The 17,060-nt window shown below is 46.0% G+C and overlaps 1 protein-coding gene across 2 annotated transcripts in view; it reads left to right on the top strand.

Moving 5' to 3' along the window:
• The first annotated feature begins 4,038 nt into the window (after window positions 1-4,038).
• Window positions 4,039-17,060, top strand: part of ANKFY1 (ankyrin repeat and FYVE domain containing 1) — a 32,528-nt gene continuing 19,506 nt past the window's right edge. The window contains exons 1-6 of one of the 2 annotated variants that reach the window (XM_071575380.1): window positions 4,039-4,144; window positions 8,597-8,789; window positions 10,470-10,588; window positions 13,064-13,199; window positions 14,699-14,822; window positions 16,271-16,420. In XM_071575380.1, the coding sequence (XP_071431481.1) occupies window positions 4,135-4,144; window positions 8,597-8,789; window positions 10,470-10,588; window positions 13,064-13,199; window positions 14,699-14,822; window positions 16,271-16,420 (732 nt within the window). In that variant the 5' untranslated portion in view covers window positions 4,039-4,134. Of the gene's footprint in view, window positions 4,145-8,596; window positions 8,790-10,469; window positions 10,589-13,060; window positions 13,200-14,698; window positions 14,823-16,270; window positions 16,421-17,060 lie in introns of both variants that reach the window. The other variant, XM_071575381.1, reaches the window with a different exon arrangement.

Below are 17,060 nucleotides of genomic sequence, written 5' to 3'. Positions count from 1 at the left end.
TATAGCAATAAAACTGGCCATGGAGCACCCTTGAGCAGCCTGATGAACTTTTAACTTCCAAGGACTTGAGTGCTTCCCTTGGAAGTTCAGTTGACTAAGTTAGTCCAAGACAGGAACGAGCTGCTTTTCATGGGTGAATTTTTTGGTTTGCCTTTTTCATTGCCTGTTTGTGGGGTGGGGTGTGTGTGGGGGAGGCTTGTTTTTTCTCAAGGTTGAGTTCAAGCATGCACATCTGTAGGCTTTCAAATGACTAACTTCTGGGTTTGCTATCAACAATAGTTTCCCTCCTTTACTCTCTTCTGTGGCCCTTCATCTGCTTTGCCTTCTACTTCAGAGTTTTCCTCACCTAATGTACAAAGAAAATTACGATGTATATTTTCATGTAATTTGATTTTTGGAATTCTGTCACCTGTAGTGAGTTCTTCCAAAATATAATTTTTTCCAATAATAATGTGTCAAACTGGCTCTTTTGAGTATGGAAATAGGAAGGGGAATTGCAGTTGGAGCACAACTGACCTGAACATCTTCAACAACACACCACCAGCAAACACTTGAGGAATCTGACATGCTGTGCTTCATCCTGAATAATGAGAGGGCAAACAAAACACACCTTCTCCCTGTTGTAACCATCTTTGGCCCTCTAGTGAGCAAACACTAAGCTCAGAGTACCTGCTGGCAAGTTTTTCAAGCCTATTGACCAAAGAAACTTAGAGAAACTTGAAACTACTTGACTCTTTTCACAGACCAGCATAACCCACTAATAAATCAAGAGTCCCAGTGTCAGTCAGGTTGTAAGTCCTAATTATTATTACAAAAATTCTCCAGCCTCAATTTGCTGACTGGAGTTCATTTCGTGTTGCTGTGCAAGGTGCACAAGCTAAAAGGCTCATATTGCAGGTTTTGTGAGGGCTGGGCTGGGGTGGGAGGTGACACTTGTTGGTGGCACACCAGCCCTATGGCACAAAAAGCCACTTAGGGTGAGGACTTACAAGGAAAGGTATTACTTCCTCCTACAGGTGGTTTTGATAAATATAGATATGTTTAATATCCACATTTACATACTTAGGAACTAATTATTTTGTGAAATCATTAGTTAAATTTGCTTTTAATTGGCCAGCCTGCTCCTGTGTGTGCAGAGCTATTGGTGCCCAGACAGAGCTGACCTGAATTCCTGCTTGAGTGCTGTTCTGCAGTGCCTTGGGAGCAGGTTTTTTGCCTTTTCCACTTATCTGGGAGCTGGGCCTGTGCAGGATTTGTGGCATGGTGCCTCTCTTCCCATAAACACTGGGGAGAAGCTGCTCTTCCTAAATCGAGCAAAGGATTTCTTCCCCCACAGGCTGCCCTTCCTTTTCCCTTTCCACAGTGGATCTGAGAGCAATTCAAGGCAATTGCTGCTCTCAGCAAGTTCAACAGTGTTCTCTGCACAGTTCACCACAGACTCACCTGTAACTTCACAAAATAGTTCAAAGCTTTATTTCTCCATTTGCTCTCCAGAATTGCTGCTCCTTTGTCCTTTGCAGGGAAGGGCTGGAAATGTGTTACATCAGTGCTGTGGCAGAACTGGGAATTCCACAGCACTGTTCAGTCCCCTCTTTGCAAAATAATTCAAGTACATGTTTGTGATGCCTCATGACCCAGATATTCCAAAGGAAGGACGTTCCTGTGGGACACTGTTGGATGGCCAGGCTGCAGGGGTGGGTAATGACCAATGACTGAGGGAAAGGGGCAGCTCAGGGGCTGGGGCTGTGTCCAGGTTGTAGGAGACCTCTGGCCCATTTCACTTTGCTGTGATCACAGCTGGCTTTTTGTTTGTTCCTGCCCCACACTGAGAGGGGCACAGGGGGAAGGCTGTGACTGATGGGAGCACCACTGAGGAGCTGCAGTGTGGACAAGGAGTGTGAGGATACTCAGTGAACAACCCAGTAAACCAGCACTACAGGGTTTAACGACCCAAGACCTTGTATGTAGTTTGGTTTGTGCATCCTGGGTGCTCAGTCACACGGCTGGGCTCTGGGGGCCTGTCATCATGGCTGGGCTTTCAAGCTCATTTTTCCCTCAATACAGAGGCTTGCACTCCAGGTGACACTGCATCACTGGGGGAAAAGGAAAAGCATCAAATATTAATAAATAGCAAAGTAATATGGCCATCCCAATTCCTTTTTTTGGATTTCTCTATGCTGCCCCTTAAAGATCAAGAGATCTCTAAAAATCAGAAGGGCTATTCAGCTGTCAGGCTAAAATTCCTTCCTGCTGTGATGCCTAGAAAACACTGAGCAATCATCAAAGGGAGAATGTGAATTCTGAAGTGATTAGAAGTGTATTTTGGGTTTTGGTAGGTCGCTGGGGGGTGGACTCTGCTGTGTCTGTACCATCTGGTGCACTGCTCTGGGGACGGTGCCATCACTGCACAGAGAGCAGCACCACCAGTCTCCTCCTTCTCCTCAGAAGCAGCACCAGTGATTTTAAACCAAACCAGAAGGTGCTTGGGGTTTAAACAGACTGTCACACAACACCTTCCTGCCCAGGCAAATCCTCAGAGGAGATTGCTGATTGCCCTGATGCAAAACAAGGCAGTGGTTTGAAATCTGATCTCTGTTGTTACTGAGAAATTAAACTAAATGTTATCAGGCAGCAGTAGCTGTTCCTCACAGTTCCTAAAGATGACCAATGACACCATAAGCAGTGTTGTGTATCATCTACACAGCAAAATCATACACAGTTGTCATCAAGCTGTGCAAAATGATGTGGGTTGTTCTGTGGTATGTCCAGAAAACCACAGTCTGTGGCTCTCCTGAGCCCAGTTCTGGTTTTGCTGTTTCACCCAAAGGCACAGACAAGAGCCACGATGCAGAGCAGCTTCTCAAACGTCATTTCATGGTGGAGTCCAGAGAAAATTATGTCTATAAAACAATACTGGGCATAAAGTCTTCAAACATTTCATTGTAATTTGCTCTTTAAGGCAAACAAAAAAAAATGCTGTGGGACCAGCATGGAGTGTCTTGGCATTTCTGTCCCAGCTCAGCAGGAGAGATGAGGAGCAGCAAGAACAGCTGAGGGGCATCTGTGCCATGCACAGGGCTGGGAAAACCCTCCTGTCCCCACTGCTTGGTCACTGCTGTCCCCTCCAGCCACGTCTGAGCCACCGGGAACAGTTAGCAGTGTCCAGGGGGCACAGAGCAGTGTCCAGGGGCACAGAGCAGTGACCAGAGGGCACAGATCAGTGTCCAGGGGCACAGAGCAGTGTCCAGGGGGCACAGAGCAGTGTCCAGGGGGCACAAATCCAGTGTCCAGAGGGCACAGAGCAGTGTCCAGGGGGCACAAATCCAGTGTCCAGGGGGCACAAATCCAGTGCCCAGAGGGCACAGATCAGTGTCCAGAGGGCACAGATCAGTCTCCAGGGGGCACAAATCCAGTGTCCAGCAGCACAGCTCAGGTCACCAGAGGCACAGCTCCAGTGTCCAGAGGGCACAGATCCAATCTCCAGGGGGTATAAATCCCATGTTCAGGTGGCACAGCTCCAGCGCCCAGCACTGTTGGCTCTGAATGCAGGGACCGAAGTGCTGATGACTCGAGCACTGACTACGCGCTGAGCAGCCCCATCCCATCTCATCCCACCCCACCCCAGCCCACCCCACCCCACACCCTGCTGCCGGATCCCCGAGCTGCGCCGGTCCCGTGGGAGCAGCAGCAGATGCTCTTTGGGACACAGACGGTGCCGGTGGATCGCAGGGCCCGCACCGCTGCCTTTCCCGGGTGCTGGGCCGATTTCCCCGGCGCTGCCCGTCTGTGCCGTCTCCTCACGGCCCTCACGACCTCCCCGCGATCCCCGGGGCGTGCCGCGCTGCCTCCCGCCGCGGCCAAACGGGGCGGGGCTTACTCCGGGGGGCCGGTCCCGGCGGCGGAGCGGGAGGAGCCGCGGGATGAGGCGGGATGAGGTGGAATGAGGCGGAATGAGGCGGGATAAGGCGGGACAAGGCGGGATAAAGCGGGACGAGGCGGGACGGGGCGGCTCGGTCGCGGTCCCGCCGGGCGCGCTGAGGGCGCTGCCGCTGCCGCGCTGATCTCGCGAGAGCGCCGCGCTCTGGCGGCGGGGCGGGCGGCGGCTCTCGCGAGAGCTGCGGGGCCGGACCCAACATGGCGGAAGGTGAGGGGGGAGCGGGCGAGGGGCCGGGCGGGGCCGAAGGGGCTCCGGCGCTGTCAGGGCTGCCCCGTGTGCGGCCCCACCGCTCCCCGGGCCGGGCCGGGCTCGCCCTGCCCGCGGCGGGTGGGACGGGCCGCCGCCGAGGGGAGCGGGAGATGGCGGGGGCCGTGGGCAGGCACCCCCCGGCCGGGCCGGGCGCGGGCGACGCTGCCCCTCAGGAGGGGGCGTGTGGGGACGGTGGTGCTGCGGGCCCGGGAGCCCTTCGGGCCGGCCCGTCCAGCCATCCCCGAGGACAGCGGGTCCGGCGGGGCCGCGGGTAGGTCCGCCCGGCCCGGGGGTTCATCCCGGTGTGCTTGTCCTGGGGGCTCATCCCGAGGCTGTCCCGGCGTCTCATCCCGGGCGGAGACGCTCCCGGAGCTGGGCAGGGAATCTGCTCCGCAGCCTCCCTGTCACCTGTGCCGGAGCCCTCTTGTCAGGCTCCGTGGAGACCTGCAGAGCTCCTGGAGCGCTGCTGCTGCTTTGCCTGAAGGGTGTCAGTGGCACCGTTCGATGAATTTAACCTGACGGGATTTGGAAAAAGCGCTTGGATTTTTACAGTTCTACTCGTTTTTGCAAGACGAGGTTCCTCTTTTCCTCTTCGGAGGAAACTGAGTCGGCAAACTGAGCTAGAATGCCACAAGTTACAAAGGAAACGAACTTCGTGTCCAAAGCAGAGCCTTCAGCTCTTGAAGTGCAGCCCTGAGGCAATGGTGGAATTCTAAGAGCGCTTGGGGAAGATGAACGTGGATGGAGCAGATGCTGATTATTGTCACGCGTCAGCCGAGAGGATGCTGCAGCCAGGCTGGTTTAATAAATCCTTAGAGCAACTCCTAACTTCTTGTGTGCTGGAATATTCATATTTGGCTGACCAGCCTCTTAGGCTGCTTTTAAGCCTTGGGAACCAGTTCTGGAGAGCTTTAGATGTTCCATTTGGCTTTGGCAGTGAAACTTTCCCCACTGAGACCCTCGGGGATCTGAGGCTCTGGCTCAGGGTCCTGCTCTGCAGAATTAAATTGCAGGTGGTGCAAGCCCTTGTTCAGGCATCTGTAATTCTCAGAGGTTCTTCCCTAACTCAAATAATTCTCTGATCTTTTGGCTGAAGAAAGCACGTGACCAGTGAATGATCCTGTGTGAACAGGAGCAATGAGCTGGAGTTGCAGATTTCCTCACTCAGTTCCTTGGGATATCTGGATAGAGGGGCACGTTTTGTTTCTGCAATTAAATGCAGAAACCTTTTTCTAGTTAAGAACTGATGATATTGGAGAGTCAGCTGAGAAGTGAAGGCTTATTGAGGAAGGGAACTTGTCAGACTGTGGTTATTTGCTCAAAGCCAAATTTCTTAAGGAAATATTCCCTCTGTGCAAAAGCCTTGAAGTAGATTTATTGCAATTTCTGCCTACAAATTGATTGAACAATTTATAAAGGCAAGAACTGAGCTTTTGTAGTTTCTGTGAGCTCTGTGCCAGTAATATCAGAGATTTGCATGCAGGACTGGCTAAAAAGTGTTGGATTAAAGCTTGAGTGTGAAGCAGCAGCAAGTTTGCTGTGGAACTTTGGGGTGGTGTCAAGGTAAAGATGAAAAGTGTAGAAAAATGAGGCAGAACAAGAAAACAGTAACTTAAACAGCCTTGGGGGGCTGAGGGTCAGAGTGTGGAGCAGTGGAGGAAGGACCTCACTTGAGGGTGTAAGGAAATAATTTATTTTTCTGGGGTATTTCACTCAGTTCTGCTTCCTAAGTAAACAAAAGTTTATTGCTTGTGGGAGTGCTTTTGGTGGGTGGGATGAGCAGTGAAAGGAGCCCTTTTGTCAGGCTCTGGTGAGGTCTGCAGTGTTGCTGCTTTGCTTGAGGGGTGTCAGTGACACCATTCAAATGAATTTAGCCTGATGGGATTTGAAAAAGCACTTGGATTTTTACAGTTCTACTTGTTTCTGCAATACAAGTTTCTGCTAGATCTCTCCTAGACCCTCCCTCTAGTTTTTGGGATGTACAATCTGTCTATTATTGCCTCTTGCCTTCCTCCTTTAGCTCTTTGCATTCAGCTGTCTTGCTCTTGAGTACTTTTGTGCCTTCTCCTGTAAGAAAATGTCAGTAGCCATTCCTGAAGTCCTCTTTAAAGTCTTTGATATGGAATATAAAGTTCTGCCAGTTCATGAGATGCTGGTCTGTCTGCCAGAAAACTTGAAGCAAACACTGCTTTTATTTTCTTGCCTGGCCCTCTGGGAATTCAGCTCCTGAGGAGAGGAGGCACTTTGTGGATCCCTCCCTGCTGAACCCAGGCAGCCTCTTCCCTGAGGCTTTTGGATTGATGTTTAGCCAGGGACTTACTGGTATCTTACTGAGTCTGTCCCTCCAGTGTGTTGAGGCAAAGATCTTTGTTAGAGCTGTGTGTGTGCCTGCAGTAATGGTGCCTTTTGCTTGTTCACCCTTTAAGTGAACAGGACACAGGGAAAACTGAGGCTTTGCTCTTTTGCATTGTGTTGATTAACTGGATTTTGGGAACTGTCCTGAGTGTGCACTTGAAATGTGTTCTAAGATCAAATATTGTCCATAGGTGTGGCCACGACACAACAGGTGTGCAAGTTGTTGTGTAGAATAAGAGAAACTCTTATTTTACAGCTCTTGTAGTTACTACAGTAAGCAAATACTTATCAGTCCTTCTCACTGAGGTTGCAGGAAGAATATTCTGTCAGTCTGAAAACAAGATTTCTCAGAGCTTTGGTTCTTTGAGCTGCTTTCACTGCTGGTGGGGGGATTGTCTGGGGTTGTCCTGGGAGCAGCAGGAACAAGCCTGGTGGTCAGTTATTCACAAAGCTTCAGCTACTGCTTTTTTGGGGGTTTAAGGTGGTTCTGCCTCGTGCCCTGTGGATTTCAGGCTATTTTGGAGCTGACTTTGGTAGGATGGTATTGGAGCTGTTACCTCTGGTGCAGATTCTTTATTCCCACCTTGGCTTGCCTGGAGGATGCAGAATTGCTGTGAGGTTCAGTTGGCAGCTTCTGATTCCTGGTATTTGAATTTCTGTGACACCTAAAAATCTCCCTGTATGAACAGTGGTGGTGTTCATACACTCATTTTGGTGCAGTTCTGAGTGTCTTTCACTCTGGGCTCCTGTCAGGCTCTTCCTTTCCCTGCTGTAACAGCAGGACATGCTTTGTTCTTGCTGAGACCTTCCTTATGAATCAGTCAGGAAGGAGCAATTGCTCAACAGAGATGTCTTTCTAGTTCTTGGAACACCAAAACTGCATTGATCTTCAGATAGAAAGACTGACCACAGCAAGATTTCAAACCCTCTGTGAGGGTTGCTCTGGTGCTGATGGCACAATTCAGAAATAATAGAAAGAGGAAGATGTACCAAAGGAGATGATATCCATGAAATATTAAAGGATGAAGCTAAATAAAAGGCTGTTGAAAGAAGTCCCTGACAAACCTCCTTACACAATATTAACTGAGGAATAATAAAACAGGGTATGTTGCTTTCTGTTTATCCATTACAGCAGTTAAGTTAAAAGATTTAGGGAGCCCTTGCTGCAGAGTTGGCAGAGGAAGGGCTGAGGGAGGTGTTGTGTCTGCAGCTGGGCCAGGGGATGATTCCCTGCCCTGGGGACCCGTGTCCAAGCAAGGCCAAGGTCAGCTGTGCTGCTGAACTTCCCTGCAGAAGGAGAAGAAAACACTGATCAGCAGAGCTCAGTTTCTCATTGTTTGTATTAGTGACATTTAGTAAATATTTGAGAAAAAGTCACTGAATGATGAATTCCTGGCTGACAGGGAGCAATCTGGCAGGAACTTTCTCACCTAAAATCATTGGTTAGCTTCCAAATTTCTCTTCCCTGCCCTCTCTCATTTCAGGGCTGATTTTGGATTTGGCTTTATTTGAAAAGTCAACTTAATGATAGAGGGGATAATAATTAATCACAATGATTAACAGCTAAATATAATTTCTGCAAGTAATCCATAAATAAGCACTTGTAAGTCAGATTGGGTTTAAGCACCTGTACAGATGTTTCCTTCCTGCAGTGTAGATGTTTTTCCTATGGGTAACCTGGGTTCAGGAACTAACTTACCTCAACCTGTTGAGGAGTGATTGGTTAAGTGTGGTGGGAAAGTGGGTTCTGCAGTGGGAGGGAAGTACCTGCTCAGGGCCCATATTCCCAGGGGCTGTTGCTGTGCTGCTCCTGCACTGAAGTTACCACCAGGCACCCACTGTCCATGCAGTGCCTCCAAGGGGCTTCTATCCCTGTGTTGTGTTTTTTGCTGTGTTTATGAAAATGAAAATAGAAGGTTTAATACTGGGGGGAACCTCTCACTGGAGTGATGTGTGATTAAACCAGATGTGTGATCTGGGGTTTAAGTTACCCTCAGACACCAAACAGGGGTGTGCATGTCCCAGCCTTACCTGTAGTAACACTGTGCCTTGCAGAGGAGGTGGCCAAGCTGGAAAAGCACCTGATGCTTCTCCGCCAGGAGTATGTGAAGCTGCAGAAGAAACTGGTTGATACAGAAAGGAGGTGCAGCCTCCTGGCAGTGGAGGCCAACCAGGACAATGCCAGTGACACCTTCATCAGTCGACTGCTCACCATTGTAGCTGAACTCTACCAGCAGGAGCAGTACAGGTGAGGAATGCCCCTCTGGGGACACAGGGGCATTACAGGAACCTTTGATTTTAATGGCTGCACTTGGTCCTGTCTTGAACAAGGAAAATTCTTTGCTGTATGGTGTGAAATAGGGTCCTGAGTTGCAGTTGTGGCACACTGAATCCAGTTCTTGAATCAAGAGCTCTTGACATTTAAGACAAGTTCAAAGCAAACTGACCATGTTCATTGTCAACAGCCAAGCTCCATCTGAACAGAAGTTATTTTGAACTTGTCTACACCTAGTTGATGGATTAGTTAAACAATATATCTGGAAAACCCTCCTTTCTTGAGAGACTGTCCTTTAAGCCAGTTCTTTACTCCTGTTGTGTGTAAAGAAGCCTGATTAAATTGGCTTGTCTGGTTGTATTAATCATGCATGTGATGTAGTGATATAAATGATAGTGTATTTTTGAATCTCAGCACAAAATTGGGGTTAATGGTTTCTTTTCCACTGGCACATTAAGGATCAATTTCAATACTCTGCATCCCTGAACTGATACAGTTCTGAAACTGCAATGGTACATATCAATTTCTTTGCTATTACTGAAATCAATGCTAATATAGTTAAGGAGTTTATTCAGGTAAGGGGAAAATCTATTTTGGTTAGAATGTCCTTGCCCTGGCATCTCTTCCTGAGCCTCCCTGAGGTTCTGTGCCTGCAGGAACTCATTGTAGCATGCTGGGTAAAGGATTTGTGAGGTAGGATATGTCAGAGTTGGATCACTTTATTCCTGTTCAGCTTTAAAGGCACAGAATAGTTGTCTAAAAGGACCTACAAACCACAAAATGAGAAAGGCAATGAATACCAGTGCAGGTTTTGTTAAGTAACAGCTCTATTTTGCCCTGTGCCTTATGTGCCTTGAGTTACAGAATGGTGTGGAAAGCCACTTGCACAGTCAGGACATCTGCAAGCCTTGGGACTTTAAAAGGAGCAGGGCAGGTATTTTCCAGCTACACAGAATAACCTGGTGTAAAGGGGTCAGGATGAAATTCGTGTTCTTGACAGCTGGTCTCCTAGGAGCTGGGAATTCCACCTTGCCCTGAGTGCTGTCACACAGCATTGTTCTCGTGCTGGTCCTGCCTGAAACCATTGGAGCTGAGCTGCCAGGATTGGTATGGACACTGTGACATGAATAGTTAGCCTCAAGATTGTTGGCTTTTCCTGACTTCTACAGTATTCCTCTTGCTGTTTATTCTGAAATGGTTGAAAAAACCCCACCTAACCAAGCACTTCAAACAGAATCCTAGAATCAATTAGTTGGAAAAGACCTCAGAGATCATCAAGTCCAACCCTTGGTCCAACTCCAGTCCCTTTACCGGATCATGGCACTCAGTGCCATGGCCAAGCTCAGGTTAAAAACCTCCAGGGATGGGGAATCCACCCCCTCTCTGGGCAGCCCATTCCAATGCCTGAGCACTCTCTCTGTAAATATTAGGATACTAATATTAGGATACTAATGACTCGTTACATTTCTCTCTAGAAAAATAAGAATTGTCATTCATCGTGTTGTACTTAACAAATTAGATGTGTTTTAAGTCGCAAACAACTTGAACCTAAATGTGGATACCAGGACGTAGATACTGTGGAGATGTTGAACCCATATGTGTCTAAGCACAGGGAAAGGCTTTATGCTCTCTTCTTTTATGCTTTTTTCTCAGTGATCTGAAGATAAAGGTTGGGGACAGGCACATCAGAGCTCACAAATTCGTCCTGGCGGCGCGCAGTGACACGTGGAGTCTCGCCAACCTCGCCTCCACGGAGGAGCTGGATCTGTCAGGTCAGTCACTGCTGACTAAAGGGATGCTTGGATTGTCTAAGGGGGACTGGTGAAAGGGCCTGTTGTGAAAAGGTTACTCCTGTGCCTTCCAGACTAATGCTGTCCACTGAAAGTGGTGCTTAATCTGTTAATTATGGAGCTCCGTCTCTGAAATGTGATAATGAGCTTGTGCACTGCGTGTTAGTGCTGGTTAATCAATAACCTGCCCTCTCTCTCTTTAACAAACAGGGGTTGAAATTGGTGGCCTGTCTTTTCTAGAGTCAACTAAACATAATGAAAAACAAATCAATTTGGAGGAACTTGACTTCTTCCTTTCTAAGGACAGGGCTTTTTGAGGTAGTGTGTTGTGCATCATCTCTCTGAAGTGTGTCATGGGAATTCCTTGCTGCTTGTTAACATGGTGTGTGTGGGAAGGGACTCCAGTCACTAATGTTATTAAAGGTGTTTGCTTTGGCACTTTGATACCTTTGCAAAGTAGATGAGGAAGAGTTTTCTAAAAGACCATCTTCTACATGAGTTCTGCTGGAGCTGTTTCTTGCATGTACTTACACTGAGCAGTGTTTCTGCAGACTGAACCTCTTGACAGGCTTTTCTTTGCTTAACAGTGTAGAAGAGCCTACAATTAATTGGTGAGCATTAAAACCAGGTAGGAAGTTAAACAGGCTGCTGACTGGCATAGTGAATATTAAACATTGGCTTCATTTTCTGCATTTAATCTTGCCATGAATCCTGAGTGCAGACAAACTGGAAAGCAGCAAGTCACAGCAAGCTGGGTTTATGAGACAGCATGGGCTTCCTTGCAACATGATTTATGTGTCTTTCTGCAGCCATAAGAAAACAGATGCCAAGGAGTTTTTAATTTGAGTGCTGTGCTAACAAAAATTATTACTAAAAAGCTCTTATGTTAATTTAGTGTTGTCACAAGTGGCTGTTCACAGCATTTCTAGCTCCACATCTAAGCTAGTCTGAAAATCTCAACTCTAATTGCAGTCTTACATGTTTAACAGTGCAAACACTTCCTGTGAGACAGAATGATGCTTCAAATAATGTAAATTATACTTTCCACTGTAAAATTGAATTTTTTATAAAATTTTATAAATGCCAGAAGGATTAGGTTATGAAATAGCTGGAGCAAGCAACAAGCTGGTCCCTGGAAATGGTTGTGATTTCCTTAAGGCTTTCTCTTAAGAACTTGCAAGCTGAGATTGCCTGAATCTTATCTTCAGAATGCAGACAGCAGTTGAGTGTTTTTAGGGTTCATGTAATCTGTAGAATTCCCTAATCTTTAAAGGGTAGGAAGAGATGAACACATGCCCTCTTATTGAGAGGGAGAAAATACACTCTTACCTCTGCCAAGGCAGAGCTGGTTGTACATCTCAAGTGGATTTTCTTATTGCTTTGAGTTTGGCAAAAAGTACTTGCCTTACTGAAACCTCTTGATTCTTGGGAGGCAGCCTGCATGCCAAGGACTGCTGGTACTCTGGTCTGGGGCAGCCCTTCCTCTGAAGGAGATGGTTTAGGATAGATATTTCAGTGTCTTAAAGGTTTTTCATTTTAAATATTTTCATTTTTAAAAAGAAGCAGCTTAAAGGACCAAGGTTCATTTTCTAAATGAATGGTGTTATTGTTGTAATTGGTCTGATCTTGTGGAGTTTTTCTCATCTGCGTCTCTGTGAGAACTGTTGTCACCGTACTTGTGAGTAGGTGACAGAGGTCCTTGGCCATTGGGCTTGTGTTGTGTCCTGTGGTGTAGGTTTCTATTTCTCGGTTTGGGATGTCTTGTAAACACCTGAAATCCAGCTCCTTGAACTGGCTCTCTGCACCTTCCCTGGAAATGGTTCCCAGCAGTTTGAAGTGCTTTGCAGTCATTCCCAAGGTCTAACAAGGTCCCTTTGCTGGAATGCAGCAGTTCACAACATGTGGCTGTAATACAGCAGAGACAGGATTCTTAAATCAAAAAGGGCTTTGTGCTTGGCAGATGTAAATGGCATATTTGGCCATACATGAGACCCAGGACTTCATAGGGGCATCACTGGCCTCTAAGTTGACCCTGAGATCAGCTCAGGTGGTTAAAACTTGGTTGTAATAATGCCAAGGTCATGGGTTCAATCCCCTGTGTGGGCCACTGACTTAAGAGTTTGACTCGATGATCCTTGTGGGTCCCTTCCAACTCAGAATAGTCTGTGATTCTGTGTGCAACACTTGTGTAATAGTTAGGAGATGGTGTTGGGCTCCCTGCACTCTGCAGTGTTGCAGTGGAAAGAGGCTCTCTTACTTGGTGCCAACATTGGTACTAGTTTCAACTTCTGACCAGTTTTGCCTCTGTTTTGACATCTGGATGGAAACTAAAGCATTGCAGTTTCAACAAGGCTTTTTATTTATGGTAGCTGTGAGCAAGCAGTCAAAGGAATAGCAAGGACTTGAGCAGGAGATTGTTTTTAGGTATTTCATTAATCCTGTTGCTCCCTGTAGCAGATGCTGACCCCGAGGTAACCATGGCAATGCTGCGGTGGATCTACACAGACGAGCTGGAGCTGAGAGAAGATGATATCTTCTTGACAGAGCTCATGAAACTGGCTAATAAATTTCAGCTCCAGCTGCTTAGGGAAAGGTGAGTCTTAGTAAATACAGTGAATCTACTTGAACTCTTCAACCTTGTTTGAACAGAAAGAAGAGAATTGCTGGCAGTTGGATAGAATTAGGCTTTTTTGAGGTTTTTAGATTTTAATACAGTGTGACATTCAGTGTATCATGGGAAATGAAACCTTGCACTGCAGCTAAACTGTAGATTTTTTGTCATAGCTTATATGTTTACTTTCCAATTCTTCTCTCAGTCAAACTATAACTCTAATTTGGTGTTAAGAAAGAGATAAGTAGAATAGCACCAGGCTCTGCTGGAGAGTTGCAAGAAAGGAATTGTCAGAGAACACTGGGAAAAGTCAATGTCAGGTGTCTTGCAGTATTAAAATAGCATAGGTGACACTTGAATTTAAATAGCTACTTTAGTGCTTGTTGGTGGCAACCTTTCTTCAGAAATAAGGTTGATGTAGCAGTGAATGCTCTCTCACTCTGAGATTATGGTTACCATTCTAGTAGAGACTGGATTGTCATCTTGAATGTATAGAGTGCTCTAAATAATCATTTAATGTCAGTAAGAAGCCCAAATGTACAAACTGAAACCTCTTCAAGTTTTGTACAACTTCAAAGCCTTGAATTCAGTCAGACTATCCTTTGATGGAATAATCTTTTGCCCAAGGGTGTCTGTAGCAGTACATGACATTCATACTCTATGATTTACGTGCCTCCAACATGAAGCTGACTCAGTTGCTGACTAAATTGCTGCCAAGTCTGCTGACCAAAGAAGTTGGTATCTGTAAGACCAGTGCTAAAACTGCCTTCAAGCTTTGTACCAGCCTAAAAGCTGTCCCCATGTCGTGCTGTGAACTTGGCAGGTGTCTGGTTGTGGTAGTGTAGTGACAGGTCTGTGTATAGGACGGCACTGTTGGATCTCTTGGTAGGTGTGGGATCACTGAATAATGGAATTGTTTAGCCTGGAGAAGAGCTGTAAGACTGAGTCCAACATTCCCCCAGCACTGCCAAGGCCACCACTAATCTGTGTCCCCAGGGGCCACATCCACATGTCTGTTAAACCCCTCCAGGCATGTGACTCCACCACTGCCCTGGGCAGCTGTGCCAGTGTCTGGCCACCCTTTCAGTCAAGACATTTTTCCCCATATCCAATCTGAACAACACCTGCTTGGGATCACTGTTAGTACTTGCAAATATACAAATCTTCCCTACTGCTCAGCAGGGAATGAACTGCAGTTTGTGCCCTTGGGAGAACTGGGATGTGTCTCCACTTGCAGATTCCTGCACTGTGGTGTTATGGACCTTGGCTTGATGCATTCTAGTGAAAGTCTGCTCATAAGGAAGCTCTCTCAGGGCTTCTGATTGAAGTGTGTTCATGCTGCTCAGCCTTAGGGTAAAGCAAGTCCAAGCCATTTTCTACTGGCATCCAGGAGAAGGACTATTAGGGCCTTGTTAGAGCATGGGAGAGAGATTTCAGTACAGCTGTTTGATTACTGACCTCTGGCTTTGCTGTTCTGACAGATGTGAAAAAGGAGTCATGTCACTCGTTAATGTCAGGAACTGCATCCGCTTCTACCAGACTGCTGAGGAGCTGAGTGCCAGCACCCTCCTGAACTACTGTGCAGAGATCATTGCCAGCCACTGGGTGAGTGCTGCCAGGAGGCAACGAGGGGCAAAATGCAGGCACACTATGGGAACTGAATGAGGAGAATTTTGCTTGACTATCTGCACTGTCTGACCTCAGGAGTATCTCTTGGTGCTGCAAGCATTCCAGCTGGGATGGGGATTACATGCAGTCCTGATAACTTCAGTGACTAAGGGGACCTTTATACTGACCCCTGTATGTTTGCAGGGAGCAACACTATTGACAAAAGCTGAGCTGTGGTGTGAGTGAAGGGTCTGCTCCTGAGGCAGAGTGACTTTTCCCTTCCTATCTGTCCTGGTTATCTTTATTTGTGTTATTTATGGTTCTTGACAACACAAGTTCATAATTATTATATGTTGGCTGCTTTTAACATTTTTTTGTCTTTAGAGGTTATAGCCATTGTCTGTGTTGTGTGAATATCTTTGGGAGGAGTAGCTTATAACATCAGGAGTTGTTCTGTCCACTGGAACTACTTGCCTGAACAAAGTGTCTTAGTTTCCTGAGCCAAATAAAAGCAGGAGGGTTGTTTGTCAAATCTGGACTCTGAACTGTTTAGAAGTTCATCCATAGTTGGTCTCTGTCTATACAGATCACAAATCCCAGGCCTGCTTTTACTTCTAAAAATAATTCATGGTAGCCAGAGAAGTTTATCTTCTGTGGTTGAGGGAGAGGCAAACAGTCTTGCAACCAGTTTGAAAGTTCCACTTGCTCTGATCTGTTATTTTAAAGAAAGTTTGATTAACTAAGTTATGGATTAGCCTTTACAATAAGGCTTGTCAACAGTAGGCTTGTGTGTAGGGATTTAGATTGTTCTAAACCTACAATGCATCATCTGGATGTGGATATTTCTTTCTTTCACTCATATTAAGGCAGAGGGGAGAACTTTGATATGTTAATGCATAGAAAAAGATTATTGTATCAGCCTGTGGGTCAGCACTTTTGACTACTTCTGATTCCTAACTTTTGATGCATAATTCTGATGTTGTTTCTGTTTAGTCAGATGAGCACTCACTCAGACCTAAGGTCTTTCTAGTCCTAAGTTTGTTTACTTTTATTCAGAATTTTACAAAGTTCTGGGGAGTTGTCAGTTTTCAATAGTTGTAGGCTTTTGGTCAGAATTAAGAATGAGTTCAGATAGAGCATTGTTTTAAAGATTAGATGTTTATCTATCATAATGCCTGGTGAAATGCTACTTTTCCATGTCTGTAGACAAAAAGGAAGAAAAATTTCACTAGTTGATCTTGAAACTAAAATGGTAAGATTTAAAACTTTCTGATTTAATCTTAAATCTTAATCTTAAAAGGCTGTCTTGAATTGCTCCTGCCAAAAATGTGATCAAAATGGAACTTTTAACTGAACTTGTTCTGTGAACTACAGAATTACTTTGTGCAGTGTCTTGTCTATAAATAGAGCAGGAGTTGCTTACCCTTCTCTTTTCTTGCCTCCAGGATGACCTGCGCAAGGAAGATTTCAGCAGCATGAGTGCTCAGTTACTGTATAAAATGTTCAAGTCCAAGACAGAATATCCTTTGCATAAGGCTATTAAAGTGGAGAGAGAAGATGTGGTGTTTTTGTATCTTATAGAAATGGATTCACAGGTATGGTGAGACTGGCTTGATCCATCTCCTACAATTTGGTGTTTCAGGGAACTGGCTCCTGACTTCAAGTCTGAGCCTTATTCCTGACTCTTGTCACTGGTTCTGAATTTGCATGTTTAGCTTTGCTGCAGCCACTTCTGTGTGTGTGATGGGGGTCTGGCAATAGGGGCTGCTTGGAGACATAACTCAGAAGTGACACATAATACTTCTAGACCACCTTGCATCCAACAGACTATCTAATAAAATCCATGCCCTGATATTACTATGCACATTTAAAACTAAATGGTGTAATAGTCAATTTGCTCCATTGTGGCAGTAAGAATAACTTCCTTGAACAAATGCTTTTCCTCTTCTTTTGAAAGTTTGAAGGAGCACGTGTTTGTTCTGTGTGGGTGAAAACTCCCTTGTTGGAAAACATCTTATTTGCTAGTTGTTTAGAGAAGTATTAATTATGTAGAATTATTCAATTAGTACTTTAAGTTGCCTCAAATCTTAATTGGAAGCTGGGACTTGAGTGATACTTAGCACCCTTAGGTGCTGATCCAGTTGAGATTTGAGCTATCTTAAAGGAACAACTGAATGATTCTTCCTAGACTAAATATAGGTGACATATTTAGGAGTGAACTAGTCTTGCTTTCTG

Source organism: Pithys albifrons, chromosome 21 (assembly GCF_047495875.1).
Source record: "Pithys albifrons albifrons isolate INPA30051 chromosome 21, PitAlb_v1, whole genome shotgun sequence".
Taxonomy (NCBI): Eukaryota; Metazoa; Chordata; class Aves; order Passeriformes; family Thamnophilidae; genus Pithys; species Pithys albifrons.
This window is presented reverse-complemented; position numbering and strand designations above follow the sequence as displayed.